The sequence below is a fragment of the Parus major genome, chromosome 5 (genome assembly GCF_001522545.3).
Source record: "Parus major isolate Abel chromosome 5, Parus_major1.1, whole genome shotgun sequence".
Taxonomy (NCBI): Eukaryota; Metazoa; Chordata; class Aves; order Passeriformes; family Paridae; genus Parus; species Parus major.
Genome location: NC_031774.1, coordinates 26,306,753 through 26,321,413, shown reverse-complemented (window position 1 = coordinate 26,321,413; position 14,661 = coordinate 26,306,753). Strand labels below are relative to the sequence as shown.

At 40.7% G+C, this 14,661-nt stretch overlaps 1 protein-coding gene across 5 annotated transcripts in view; it reads right to left on the bottom strand.

Annotated features, from left to right (window-relative positions):
* Positions 1-249: 249 nt before the first annotated feature.
* MIDEAS (mitotic deacetylase associated SANT domain protein) overlaps positions 250-14,661 on the bottom strand; it is a 53,672-nt gene continuing 39,260 nt past the window's right edge. For all 5 annotated transcript variants that reach the window (XM_015631800.2, XM_015631801.3, XM_015631804.3 and 2 more), the window contains 8 exons: positions 12,384-12,526; positions 11,414-11,517; positions 9,984-10,059; positions 8,723-8,811; positions 7,422-7,571; positions 7,043-7,222; positions 6,461-6,660; positions 250-5,358 (listed from right to left, as the gene is read on the bottom strand). In XM_015631800.2, the coding sequence (XP_015487286.1) occupies positions 5,151-5,358; positions 6,461-6,660; positions 7,043-7,222; positions 7,422-7,571; positions 8,723-8,811; positions 9,984-10,059; positions 11,414-11,517; positions 12,384-12,526 (1,150 nt within the window). In that variant the 3' untranslated portion in view covers positions 250-5,150. The remainder of the gene's footprint in view (positions 5,359-6,460; positions 6,661-7,042; positions 7,223-7,421; positions 7,572-8,722; positions 8,812-9,983; positions 10,060-11,413; positions 11,518-12,383; positions 12,527-14,661) is intronic.

The window sequence follows — 14,661 nt, the reverse complement described above, 5'->3', positions numbered from 1 at the left end:
AGTGGAACTTCAGATTTCTCTGGTCTCCTACAGCTGCATGTGCCAGTTACTTTCTTGGATGTAAGATAAAACACATGGCAGGCATCTCAGGGCAGAGGTGAGAAACAGCCTCAAGGGCTGCTGTGGAAAACACAGGTGAATACGAAGAGAGAGCAGAGCAGCCAGGACTTGGGACAGTCTCCTGTGCATCACAGCCTGCACAAGCCCCTGGCCACTCCTTCATACCATCAAAAAACTCAGCTAAGAAACTATTTTTTAAACCTCATTTAATAAAAGGGTTTTTTTGATATATAGAGGATATTAAGTAAATAAGTTACATAGTACATTACAATCACATCTGCAAGATTTCCTTTAGTGTATTAATATTTTATAAAAAAGCACACAAAAAATAAATTCAGTCCAGTCTATCACAACTGTACAGCAACAGGTAAATATATTTATATATGTACATTTTAAACATGTAACAGTCTTTTAAAAGGTGCCCTAGGCAGCAGACACACAAAAGGAAGTGTCTGCTCACTTGTTAAAATAAAAGTAATATACTTTATTATAAAGCATTTATACAGTAATTACAAAGGCTGACTGCTCCTGTACAGTACACCAAAGCTTCAACTACAAATTTAAAAACAGAACATAAAAAGAATGAACACAAAAGAAGTTTATATCAAATCTGAACTACAGGGGGAAAATACATGTGGAGAAGCTGCAGGAAACTCTTTTTAAAATACACAATTACATTTCTATAAAAATATATGTTGTCTTCTAATCTGGAGAAGTTAAGGGTTTTTTCAGGCTCAGCTGTCAGTGGAATCTTAGTCTTGGAAAGAAAGATCCTTAGACAGCTTGGGATTCAAAGTTTGTGTCTTCCTAACATATGACACGGGAGAGGAGGAGGAAAAGTAAACTAGCTGAACCCAAGTGACGAATTTACATAGAAACTCACCCCCCCAGAAATCAAACATGATTTGTAGACTTGTTTCTCTGTCTCTTTAAAGCTTAATAAACTTCCTGACATAGATCCAAAGATAAAACAGGGAGAAAGTTTGTGGGGAAAAATGTGTATTAGAATATGGTTTCTGGTAAGCATTGGACTAAATGTGCCATTGTATGAAAGCGGACAGGACTCCTATGGCTGTAGTCCTTCCTACTCCCGATACTTTAAAATACTGTATGTATCTGTAGGAACCTTCTGGTCTGCTGCCTGAAAGAGAATTAAGAAGTGTGTAGCTGCTGAGAGCAAGAAAGCTAACATTTGTGATTTAAGAAACACTTTTTGAAAAGTGTTGGTTTTAATCTAAGCTTGTTGCAATGATAAAAATGACCAAAAGCCTCAGTTTGATAAATCAGAGTATTTTTAGTTAATTTGGACTTTGTCTGCAGTGGGTTTAACAGATGAGTTACGTTTGAACTTTTGAGTTTCTGTCTTTGCCTGTGAGCAGCTACATCCCTACCTGTTTCTAGCCAGCAAAATGCCATGGTCCTGCACAGCTGAGTGAAATTCTGTAGGCCTTCAACTTACAGAGACAAGTTCTCTCTGATACCATCAACTGTATCAGTAAAAGAACAAACATCAAATAAATTAAAATGCAGAGTGGTTCTTGCAGCTAGACTGCAAAACACCTGCAGCTATATCAGATATGCATCACAAGTGCATGCATCTATCTAGTAATTACATACACACACAGTCTTACAAAACTCAGATGCTATCCCATGCACATCACAAACCTGAAAGGCTGAATCTATCTGTAAAGGTCAGGCAGAAGCACAGGCAGAAAGAAGTATGTGATCAGGGCAAACTTGACCTGTCACTGCATCTCTGTGGTGCCCAGTGCTGGCATCAAGACTCAAGTAGGTAATGATTTGAAATACAGCCATCTGACTATGGGGTGTATGACCACCTGAAGCCTGATCTTGCACTGCAAAAGGCAAATCTATTAGTACACATTTACAGAATTGCATTCCATAAATATTTGTTCCCATATAAAAGAACTAAAGCAAAGAGACATCTTGTTCAAATTAATGTCTTTCTACTGCCTGTTTTCTAAATTAGCAGCAAACCCTTACAGTAAATGGGGATCAATCAATAGACCTTTAAATGATGGAAAATAATGAACATGGAGTTTTAAAAGAGACATATCAACAGAACATTGACAAGAATTTTGTTTGTTTGGAGTGGGTATTTTTAAATCTCAACTGGAATAACACAAATTAACACTGTGCTGCAGTAAAGAGCCACTATTTTTCCCCCACAAAGAGTAAGGACATAACTCATTCCAGATTAGACAAATTCCATTTAAATGCTTTGTCCACAGAAATTGGGGGTTGGTTGTTTAGGTTTTGGTTTTGTTTTGGTTTTGTTCTTTTTTAAAAAAACAATTACCTGCCAACTTTTGCTAGTAGGCAAGCTCTAAATCAAATGCAGGATTAATTCCAAACTCCAACTGTAAGCCAACTGTAAGTAGAAGGCTTGGTTTGCTTGTTTGTCTTTTAAGATGACACTTGGAGGAGCTGTTTTCCTTACTACCATTCCAGAAAAGAAGTCTTCTGGTGGCTACTAGCAGTTTGGAAGTATGCTCAGAAACATTCCAACTTGCTGCCACTTACTTGGCACATTTAACCTGATTGTGGTCAGCCCTGCTAACCCACAGCTGTTACAGAGGTTATCCTCAGAAAAAACCCTTTTCTGATTTTCTTCCAGTGACAGACTGTGTCCAGTTTTCCTGTTCTGTTCTACTTATACTGCAGCAGGGTGGGAGAGAAACAACCAGTACTGGAATCAGCACATAATACACACAACATTTTTATGCAAGTAAAGAAAATTTCTGATTTGTTCTAAAGCACCTCAGTGGCTTGTCCTTAACAAGAGGAAAAATTGTATCAGTTTCCTAAAATAGGGAGAATCAGTGAAAGATCTGGCCTTTGGAAGACTGCAATAATTCTTGCAGTAGCTTCACCTACTGTTCCTCCTGACACAGGGTGCTAAAGCTTCTGTTCTCCCCAAGGGCCCTAAGATAATTGCAGACAAGCATTTTCTCCAATTTATAAAAGAAAAAAAGATAAAAATCAACACTGAAATCCTTAAGAGGAAGACTGATTTGCTTAAGCTTCTTTTTAAAGAAGGAGCTTTTAGTTCTTTGCAATTTTTGAATGATTTTAACAGTTCATGATGTGCTATGTGCTTCTTGGTAACAAAACTTAGTCAACAAGATCCATCCAATGTAGGAGCTTGGAACAGTCAAAAAAATGCTGAAAGGAACCCCAGTTTTGATAGGAATAAAAAATACAATCCTGACAGAACGTGAAAGTGTGTCAACTTTGCAAAGAGTGCAGTCCTTAATGATGTTCCTCCTGATTCTCTAAGAGTAGTAACTGTTTCTGCTATTCAGAAAAGTGATTCTGTGCAAAGGCATGAGTATGTCAAAGCAAATGTACGATGCACAGCCTCCCAAACAAAAGAGTGAAGCCATCATGGTTGCATAAAACTACAGGGCAAGAAGACTGACATATGACATGCTGGAGTTGTACCCTCTTTCTATAGTTAACCAGGAATTTATCTAGCAGCTGGAAGGCTCAAGATTTAAAAAGAAAAAAAAATTCTGCCAGTCAGGCACACTCTGTAGCTCACATACAACACTATCTCTTGGATCCCTGCTGGGGAAGGCAGGAGCGATCAGCTCCTTCAGTATGGTCTGGTCTGACACAGTGCCAGCACCCGAGAAGCTGGGGGTCAGTTGCTCCTAAGGACTGGATGGAGGGAGGGAGCTGGGCTACAGGATGGCACCAGCTGGCCAAGTACAAGTGATTCTCTGCATCCTTACAAAATAATGACAAATGTGGGCTATAAAGATGTACACAACAACCCTGTGCGAATCTAACATCTGTCACTTTGGCCACTTCTTTTTAACTCTCTTTCACCAGCAGATTTTGGTGCCCAGACTTTTTGGGCTACTAGATTGTGTCAGTTCTGAAGGAGGAGTATGCCTTTCAGCAAAGAGCACAGCTCGTAGCAGGACAACCCAGCAGGCAGCAGTGCTCAGCCACTGGTGTGCAAATAGGTGACAAGCTTCTCCTGTACATACAGTCTGACAGCAACTGTCTGGGAAACCAGGGCCCTCCCATAAAAGCTTGATGATGACAATTTCAAGGAGTAAAAGAGGGCTGCTACAGGACAGAGGAGGATATTGAGAGGTAAAAACATTCACAGAGGGATCACTGCTGGAGATGAGAGTCCATTCCTCCCATTTCTGAGGTGCACGCAATTGGGCACACAAGAAGATCTGGGTTCATTTTCACCAAACAAACTTTGCTCCTATTCATGTAAATTCAAACCCAGCAGTTTTCATTTCAAATTGCACTTTGTGAAGCCCAGACTCCTTTAAGTTAATCAAAGGCTGACTATTTTGTTTTCCAAGATGAGACAACCTGCAAGGCCTGTGGTTACTCTAATCCCACAGGATATTTTTATATCCATTGCTACATTCCTAATGCCAAAAGATAACTGACCTCAGGCTTCCATTTGAAAAATAAAACCTCCTCTCAAAAGGAAGAAGAGTGTCTTGCTCATCCCACTTTTCATTTTTGTGAAACAGAGGTCCAAAGTGCACACCATCTTTCCACAAAATGTGTTGTCTGCCTGAATAACTGCTCAGAAAGAAAGGCAGGAAAGCATAAAAGGAAGAAGAACTTGCTGAGAAAGGAAACAGCTATAAATCACCAGTGTCACAGTAACTGGATACACTTAGCTCAGAGCAGAGCTTCATTTTCTTGCTCCAGTCTGGAAATCTTTATATCCAATAGTCCCACTACTACGATTCCTGACAAGAACAAAAAGAAAGGTCTGACTGACCTGAGAGAACTTACTTCCACTGCAGGTGACATTGTTCTATTATGTACCTCTTATATCATTATAAATATAATAGAAATCTTATTAGTCTTAAAAAAACATCCAAGTAGAAACAAATCTTGTTATCCACCATTCTGTCTTGGTCAGTACTGGCAAGGTGAAGTGGAACATGTGGCATGAGGAAATGGCAGCACTGAAACCAAAACCTGATGGTTCAGGTAAGAAAAGTGCAAGCAAAAAAAAAAGTGAGACCACCAAGAGGGAGGTTGGGTCCAGCCTTGCTACTCCCTCCACTTCTGGCCTGCTGCTATATTTCACCGTCTTCATCCGAGCTGGCGCTGCTGCTCCCGGTGCTGCTGCTCCCACTGTCACTGCTCTCTTCCTGCTGGGCCTGGCTGCGGGCTGCTGCCGCCGCCAACGCCTCCTTCTCTTGCTGCTTCAGCGCCGCCGCCTTCTTCTCCTGCTCCGCGTGGCTCTTCATGTGAGCACTGCGGCTTTTCACCTTGTAGAACACCCTGAGGGAGGCACACATGTACATTAGCACTGGCCTCTCCTATGGCCTCCTTCAACACTGCTCCAGAAGAGCTCTGCTGCTCCAGCCTCAAGTTTGTGAGCTTCAGCTCCGGAACTCCCGCTGGCGCTGCGACAGAGCACCCACAGCAAGCACCATGTGCCGGCACAAGGCGCAATGCTAGCAGGAGATCCTGAGCACCCTCAAACCACTCACTTCATTTCTCACTATAGCCATTTCTCACTCAGCTCTGAATTCAGAGGGGTGGTACCATGCAGTGCTGGTATCAGAATCATGCATGTGCTGCTTAACACAACACAGCCCTGGTTTTCAGGCGTACCCCTGTGCTGCGGTAACACAATAAGCATGGAGGCAAATGATGGCCCAATGCCACTCCTGAGCCTTGTCCACAGAACTAGAAACACTTGAGCTTTTTCCTTCTGATTCTACATTTCTGTGATCTGTTCCTCCACCATTAACTATTTGGATTCTGCATCAAAACCCACAAGTGAAGTTCAGACACCATTAAGAATCCTTGTCTGCTTGTCCTGTTGTTTTAAGAATAAGAAACTTATGTAGGGAACTGAATTTTCTTGATGGTTATAATTCTGTTGGCAACAAACCTACTAAAGCTGTGTGAGGAAATACAAATATATTTGACATCCACCAAAGACAGCTGCAAATTTAACCAGATGAACTTTGTACCTACTGGCCTAATAGCTGCTGCTAAAACGATGGTAGTGTCTCACATTTCTACACCACTGTTCTAAAGTCTATACCATGTTCTTTATATGTGATCTAGCAAATACATAGAAACTTCTCATTATAAAAATGTAAGCATTACAGGACCATTACAGCAGCTGCTTTAAAGTGCAGCTTAACCCCAAACACTGTACACCACCTGTTGAAATGCAGGTGGTATCTCATCACATTTGAAGAAAAACAAGCCTTAATTCGCAAGTATTAGTGGGGCAGTAATTCATTAAAATTATTGCCAATGTCTATGGCCTATATAGAAAGACAGAAAGCTCATTTGAGAAAAAGCTTCCACAGGAGATGCCCTACTGTGATTCTGTGACTATTGTTGGAAGAAGAGTTGGTCTTACCTGCCACATTTTTTACATGGAAATGTGTTTTCTGTATTTTGTGTTTTACTGGTAGCATCTGATTTTATCTTCTGTTTCCTCTTCTTCCTCTGCACTGGAGCAGTAATAGGCTTTCGAGGCTTCACTGTTGTCTCCCTTGGCTTCCTCCCAATCCTTCCTGTGACAGTTGTCTCGTGACTCCTCATATTGGTGTCGCTGGCCTTTGCAAAGAGAAGAGTTGAGGCAAAGTGACACTTAAACCTACCATCAGAAGGAAGACAGTGGCTGAGCTCCTATACTTCACTCATTCCAGACAAAGGTTTTATTTAATGAGAAAATCTTCACGCATTTCTCTTTATGGCCCTCTGTGTACACCAGCCACAAAGAATACATTGCATTTTTCCACCTAACACATCCAGTTCTCTCATCACAGTACACAGTCTGGTTGATAGCAACACTCTGAGCTACCTCAACCCAACCTCATGCTCCAGAAAAAGTTAAGAGATGGAAACTTTTTGCATCTGGAACTTCCAACCTGTTTTCTAAACTATTTGCAGAGTGAAGGTGGCATAGAAAGCACAACATGCACAATGCAGCACTTACTATTGCACCATCCTGTAGTGTCTGTTCATCTTTCAGAGCATCGGCACTCCTCCTTCTGTTATCCAACCCTTCCTCTGCCTCCTCTTCTTCCTCCTCTTCCTCCTCCTCCTCCACATGCCCGTGTTCCTCACTGAAGATGTCTCTTCTGAGAGGAAGAACACGTGCAAACCTATGGGAACTCTTCACCAGAAAATAAAGGAACTGTTAATTTTGATGTTCTGTAAGTAAATAACATTACAAAGGACGCAAATTTGTGAGTCTGGACTCCTGAGGAGAAGCCAGATTGTTTGTGCTTTTGATTTGACCAGTAAATGAGACAACACACAAGACTTCAAACCACAGCCCAAAAGAGGTGAGACAAATTTAGGAAATTACTTACCTTGATGTCAACTTCAGCTTCATCTTTCATAGATCTCTCATTAGCACCATCAATGTCCCCAAAGATTAAGGTCCCATTCCGACCAATTTTCACCTGTTTTTTGTATGTGTAGTAGAATTCCACACACTGAGACACTGTTTTGGTTTTTATCTGTTGTTTAAAAAACATGAAAGTCCAATGGATTACATTATTTTAAAAATACTTATAAATAATTACTAAGGGTGTGATAATTACACTTTGTATTTTCTTTCCTTAGCTTGTCTCCATTCCACCACAGCTGCTGTTCAAGTCTCCTTTTCTGTGTCGTATTTGTCTGTCTGCCTCATCCCACAGCCTATCCCCTATTCCCATTGTTATTCACTATGAACTAGAAGACAAACTTTCTGAAGATGGTTAATGTAAAGGTGACAGAACCTGGAACTTTTTAAGCTTAATGCATCTCTTATCCTCTGACATGTTCCAGCTGAGCTATCAGGATTGACAGCAGCCTCTCAGTTTTATGGGGGAGCTTTATTTTGCAGCAGCACTTCAGAGAAGACCAGACCAGAATACCAATCCAAAAATGGAAGTGGAGCTTTGTAGCCCTTTTCCGTTCTGGCCATGTGCATTTTAAAAGTAGGCATATGGTGGTAGACAATTATGAGCATGGACTTGTGAACATCTACATATTCTGCATCAGTGATTTTTCTGAAACATTTGGAATATATTCTTAACTTCTGAGCTTTTGCAATTTAAATGCCTTTGGGGAATTTATTCAGTAAATATGTTTGCGGCTACTGGTTCTGCACTCTCCTTCAGTGATTTCCCCCTTGCTGACATGTCATACCTCATCAAAATATGGGAGTGATCATTTTTACTATCATTGTCACAACACTGGAAAGAGAGATCTAAAGGATGCATCATTCTCATATCCTTCTTTGGTCCTCTCCATCAGTGGTGAAGATGTGTTTCTTTTTAGTTTTAGTTTAGTTTTATCAGCAAACCACTTAACCCAAACACTGCCAGCGCTCTATAAATGTGCACTGCAGAGGAGATCTCTGCAGCATGGACTGACAGAAGTAGTGCAGTTTAAGTACCAGGGTTAAGTAAACAACAACAGCAAAACAATTATTAAATCCTCTAGCTTTCTGGTGAGATTTTATGTTGTTCTGAATGATGACATTTCTCTGAAATCTTTTGAGTGCAGGACCTAATGCTTAAAACTGAGGTCTGAGAAAAATCAAGATTGAACTTCCTGTACTAAATGTTCAACACACATGTAAAAATGCATCATGAAAAACAAACAAACAGAAGTAACTTACGAGCTTTTGGACCAAGAAAAAGTCTTTCTTGTAGATTGCAATGCCTTTGTTGAACAGCTTTTTTTCGGAAACCTTCCACTTGTCTGATCCTGTAGGTAAAAGTAAGTTGTAATGGAAGCCCATACAATTTCAAATGTTTACTCTTCTACATACTTTTTCTTCATGTTAGCCTTAAATAAGACCAGTACACACATGTGAGGGTGCAGTCCCTCCTCGAACCTACTACAGCCAAACTGCAGACTGCTGTTAACTCCTCCCTTACTGCTCCACCTCAGCTCTCCTCTCAACACTTGCTTTGTGTTAGATCTAGTGCTCATCACCACAGATTAACTCAGTTCAGCTTGCAAAAACCACTCAATTAGATGAACTAAGATGTTGCCCAAGCAAGGTGAAGTGACACACTTTGTGGTGGCCCAGTCATAAGATTTTACAGCAGGGAAATGGTGAGGCAGGAGGACAGGATCTTCTCTTTCAGCAGCAAATTTGTACCTGAAGATTTACTGCATTCTCCAGTATTCCTCAAATATTCTTTGCCTCTAATAATAAACACATTTTTGAATCCCCTCCTTCCTTATAGATATTATTCAAGAAATATTTGCCAACAGCTACAGTAGGGATGTGTAATAATGAAGAAATGTATTTTCTAAGCTTTGTGGCACCAGCTATTAGACGTCTCTCTACCACTTTACATCAGGTCTTTCAGGTGACTTGGGTCACTCCAGATCACTGAAGTCAGTGTCACACAGCTGACTATTTTCTAATTAGGTGCAAGACCACAAAGGCAGCTTATGGCATTTAAATTTTGCAGAAACACTAACAGGTATCCATGGTTGGCTGAGGCTTCTTCAGCAAGCTTGAAAACTATTTCCCATAAAACCCTTGCTTAACTCCACCCTGGAAACTCATGCCAGAGAGGCTATGATTCTAAGGTTACCACAGCCTCTCTTGTACATACTGGTATCTTTCTACATTCTCTGTGGCTCAGTGCAAGGGATTACCTTCCCTTTTCCCCATAAAGAAAATCAGAACTCATACCTATTCCAATACACATGCACATGTTCAGAAGGATGCAGTGTTTCTTACATTTAAAGTCTCATAATTAGCACAAGAAAAATTTCTGGCAAGCCATCACTTGAGTTACAAGAGAAGACTGCTCTTTTAATCTTCTTGTAATGTAACAGAGTACCCCAAAAAATCAGAAAAGGATTGAAAATTTCTCGTATGATAAGCAGGCAGCACAGAGTTGTAGTGGTTAACAAACCTGTGTAGTGATAATCTGCCAAAGGGTGGGAAGGCGGTCGCACTGGCTTCTTCAACAGCAGTTTGGTCAGAGCTCCCTTGGATAAACACAAGTAAAATAATTAATTTAATATTTGGGGTATTAAAAACAAAGATCAGGCAATTGATAATCCCCTCCTTTCTGTGGCAAGCTAACAGAAAAGAACCAGAACACAGTTTATCACTTGGGACAACTTTAGAAATCACATTCTTGACTACCCAGCTAATCTTGGGTACCACAGGCAAGTGGTACATTCTTGGCACCTCTTCACATCTGTGAATTGACACAGCCACCAGGGTACTGGGAGAGAGCTAATTCCATAGACAGAGACCTTGCATCAGTTTCCTCTCATTAACCAAAGGCCTATTACACACACATCCAAAAATGCTGCCCTAAATGATACCTGCCTTAAACGTCCAAGTAATTGTAATCTGATCTCACTTGACTAAGCAATATTTCAAAATAAAACAGCAGTCATGTGACTGAAAGATTACACACACAAAACCCCCACCTCTCAAGCTGCTCTTTAGTTTTCATTTAAACCAGAAAAGGTGTCAAATTTTGTAGGAAGGAGACAATGAAATTGTGCTTCCACTGGCAGTTTAAACCACCTGAACAATGAGCTCCTGCTGCCAGAGGCAGTCCTGCTCCTCCCTAATGCCAACAACAGCATTCACAAGATGGGCTGGCAGAAACCTGACACATTCACACAAAAACTACTTCCTGTTTGATCTCTTCTCCAATGCAAGTCCATGCAGTCTCTCAAGTGTCAGTGCCAGTGGATGGGAAACAAGCAGCCAGGCAAAAGTGTGGGATACTCCTGACCAAAGGGCTGATTTATGCCAGGTTAAATCAGTCATAAAACTATAAGTGGATGACAAAGCTTTGCTGTTTGCTCTGCTCTGCTCTTTGATATTACCTCCCAGAGGTGTCAAGGGCAATAATGAAAGTGTATCATATCTTACAATACTGATATAAAATTAGCAGCACAGCTGTTCTACAGACATAGACAGAGAAGTCAAATGGATCTACCAAAACAAAGAGGCAAAAGACATTGCCCTCTGACTCAGCTTTCAGCCCCAGCCTCTTATTTTTCCTTTCTACAGAGTTACCTTTCCAGGAAGACAACATCTGAGACTCATTTAGCAGTCTTGGCTCACTTGCCCTGACAGACTGTCAGTGTGTTGGTTAAAAAGCCAAACATGTCCAGGTTGGAAATATAAAAAGATAGTAAGTGCACATGGCACTGTACATCGGTCAGAACCCACTTTAGGGACGTACAAGGGACATCAAACAGTGGGAACCAGATGCATTGAAAGGAATTTGCAAGGCTGTCCTCTGAGGAATGAGAGGTTACCTGACCTTCCTTAACATCTTTGACCACACTGAGGTGAACAGCTGGGCAGACTCACCAGAATGCTTCCCTTTTCTTCATGTAAGAAATGCAACGCCAGCTCCTGGTTGGTTCCAGCCCCAGGAAAAATACTCGAACAGGCAGCAGCTAGCAGGTTTTCCACTGTTTCCACAGAGATACCAAGAAAATTCAGAAAAGAAGATTAAAATGAAGTTTCCTACAGAAAATTAAGCATGCTTAATTGTCTCTTTTGGAGGAGGAATAGACATAACAGAAAGTAAAACTCAGAGAAGCTGAATGTTCTTGCAAATCTATCTGGGTCAAATTTGGACCCAGAACTCTTTAGACTACAAGGTCATGCAGCACTATTTACACATGGAGTTTCTTGCAAATCTCCTCTCACCTCTACTGTCTTCCCACCTCCCTTCACCTCAGACATTTCTTGAATCCACCCTTATATTGTGAATTTCCATTTCACACAAACCTTTTTTCTCTGTCATTCAAAATATTTCTTCCAAGCTCACCTACTTCCTCTTCCCTTCAGGATTTATAAAGGCCACAACCCACATGCAACAAAAGCAGATAGCTCCCCAAGTCTGCTTCTAGCCACCACAACTCCTGCTTCCTCATCCTGACTTCTGTCTACAGAACATTTTTTTAAAACTTTTTTTTTAAATACTATTATATCTAGAACATCCCTCAAAAATACAGGAGTTGAGTATGTGTGGTTTTCAAATGTTAACAAAACCAAGGAAGCTTCACTGAGCAAAAGGCTGCTCTTGGCCTGACAGAAGCAATGGTCCCAATCTTTTCATGATTAAAAGAACCAATCCTACCAATCTCCCCTTACCCCACACATGCAATCTGATAAACAAGATTTGCTTCTAAAACTGTTTTCAAGACCACTCAAACATGTCACTTGAATGGCAGCTCTGAAAGATTTTTAATTATGCCTACAGTAGATATGTGGTTACCCCTACAACCACTGTGACAACTCTGTCCTCTTTAAGAGCCTTCCATCTTCTTACCATTCTCTTGGGTGACTTTGTTGGTTTCCAAGTCACCCCATGGCTGCCACACCAGCTCTGCTTTATGTTCATCAGCTTCTGCCAGAGATCTGTCTTGGAGTGATGGGATTTCTGCTTGAAAACGAGTTCCTACATTTATTCGCCTGCAGAGAATGAGAGACGTTATAGTCAGGCCATCTTTACAATATCTCTGAAGTCTCCATCTCTGCTAGAAACACTAATGAAGAACCAAACTAAGAAACAAATGCATATACAAATGTAGGCCCTTGCACGTAACACCAACAGTGTTGTAAGTTACATAAATAATTCAGAAGTTGAGAGGTTTTACATCTATTACCAGTTTCCATTTTTTTATGAGCATAGTTTGAAACTGTATTTAAATTAGCATCCCCTAATAGCTGCTCAAAGAACAGTTATTAGCTTCCAATAATCATCACTTTTTGAGAAGCTTTCATACAAGGTCCTCTTTTGGCAGGCTTGTTCCTCAGGCATAAGACAGGTGAGCCTGTTTAAGTATTAACATTTTGTCAGCCAACAGCTGAACCAGAGTCTCCCAAAGTCGTTTTCAACCTGAACATTGCCATCTGGTCCAACTTCCCGTTCAAAGCAGGATCAAAATTGATCCTTTATGACCTTGGCACAAGCTGGTGTCTTCTAGATTCTCTTTCTAACAACTGAAACCTAAAATATAAAGCAATGAAACCTGTATTCTTCATTTTGTACCAAACCCAAATCCTATCCTTTTAGCAGCAATCTAATACATCTGAATTAGCAGACAGATTTTTCACTACATGCAACCCACAGGGCACTAAATTTAAGTCAAGTGACCATCCACAGAGATTCTGCTCTGAACTAGGAAATGTGATTTTGTGCACAGAGGTGGGTAAGAACCCCTGCTGAAAGACTGTTCTAGTATGTACTTAATGAAAAAGTGTTCCTCATTCAGATGTCAGTCAGCTAGCACCACACTGGTAGCTCTTGACATAGTATAGAGAAAGAAGCTCTTTTTTGGAGAGAAGATCAGGCAGTGCCCAGATCCCATGAGGATGATAAAATTCTGGAGCTGCTTCACTAGAAAAAAAGTAAAACTCCCTGCTCAGGGCAAGGTTTGCTATAATTCTCAAATCTTTGTGCCCCACAGCTAGCACAATTACCAGAGAAAGAGCATGATCTAGTGCAATAAGGAATAATAGCAAAAACTTCTGAGAAATGCCAACCATGTTTAAACCAAGTGATGCAGTAGTTAACTGTCCTATACACTTGTTCCAACTTCATCACCCATTCAGCAGCAGCTCCACACAAGAGGGCTGGGATTCCTTCTTGGATTCCTTCCTTCAGAATCTGCTAGATGCACAGACTGATGCTAACTTCCTCTCAGTAGGTGATGGCAAGATGACAACCACAAGCATGATAGATGTAAGCAGGGAAGTTTTAAGCAGGCTGCCATATACTATCTGTCTTTTTCCCAAAAAACACTATTTCCAATACCTGTTGAAGGTAAAGTGACAGGGACATTACACATTTCAAATCACAGCCATGGGCAGGGATGAATTAAAGCAGTTGAAAATGTCACATCTCTGATGCCCCTCGTTAAAACTGTTTCAGTATCTGTTTCTCAAAAATAATTTCATTTCAAATGCACACTGAAGTGGAACATACATGAAGAATGAAGAACCCCAAGAAAACATTTAGGTTTGATTTTGAGCATTTTATAGGTACAAAAGTCTGTTTATAATACTATTTAACTTGCCATTTTTCCTTCACTTGTCCAGCATGGTCCAGACTAAAAATGAAAAGTAAGAGATTTCATGCAAGACTGACAAGACCTTGCTAAAAAAGCAAAGCCAAATAACCACCCTGGTAAACCACCCCTCCTTTCAGAGAACACTGAGATGGACTGCAGAGTAACGTTCATGTGGAGTCTTCTCATTGCGATTAGTCTTGCTTACTCTTATGGCATGCAGTTTCACAGAGGAGAAAAGGGTTATGGATTATAATCTGCCCTAGAAGGGATGACTGCTTGAAAATGACACTTTGCTGTCACCTGGAAACAGATAAAAAGGTGTTTTTGCAGTAAAAACTGCACTGGGAAATTTGGGACACTTTGTGTCTCAGGATACAGGCTATTCTGAACTCACTTCTGAGAAGAAAAGTGGCAACTGGAAAATATGGAGGGAAAGAACATGGGCCCTCTTGAAAGTTGCTTTTCATTTTGAAACTGAACTTGGAATGTGATATCTCTGGGCTAGAAAAAACTGAATTACACCTTGTACCTGGG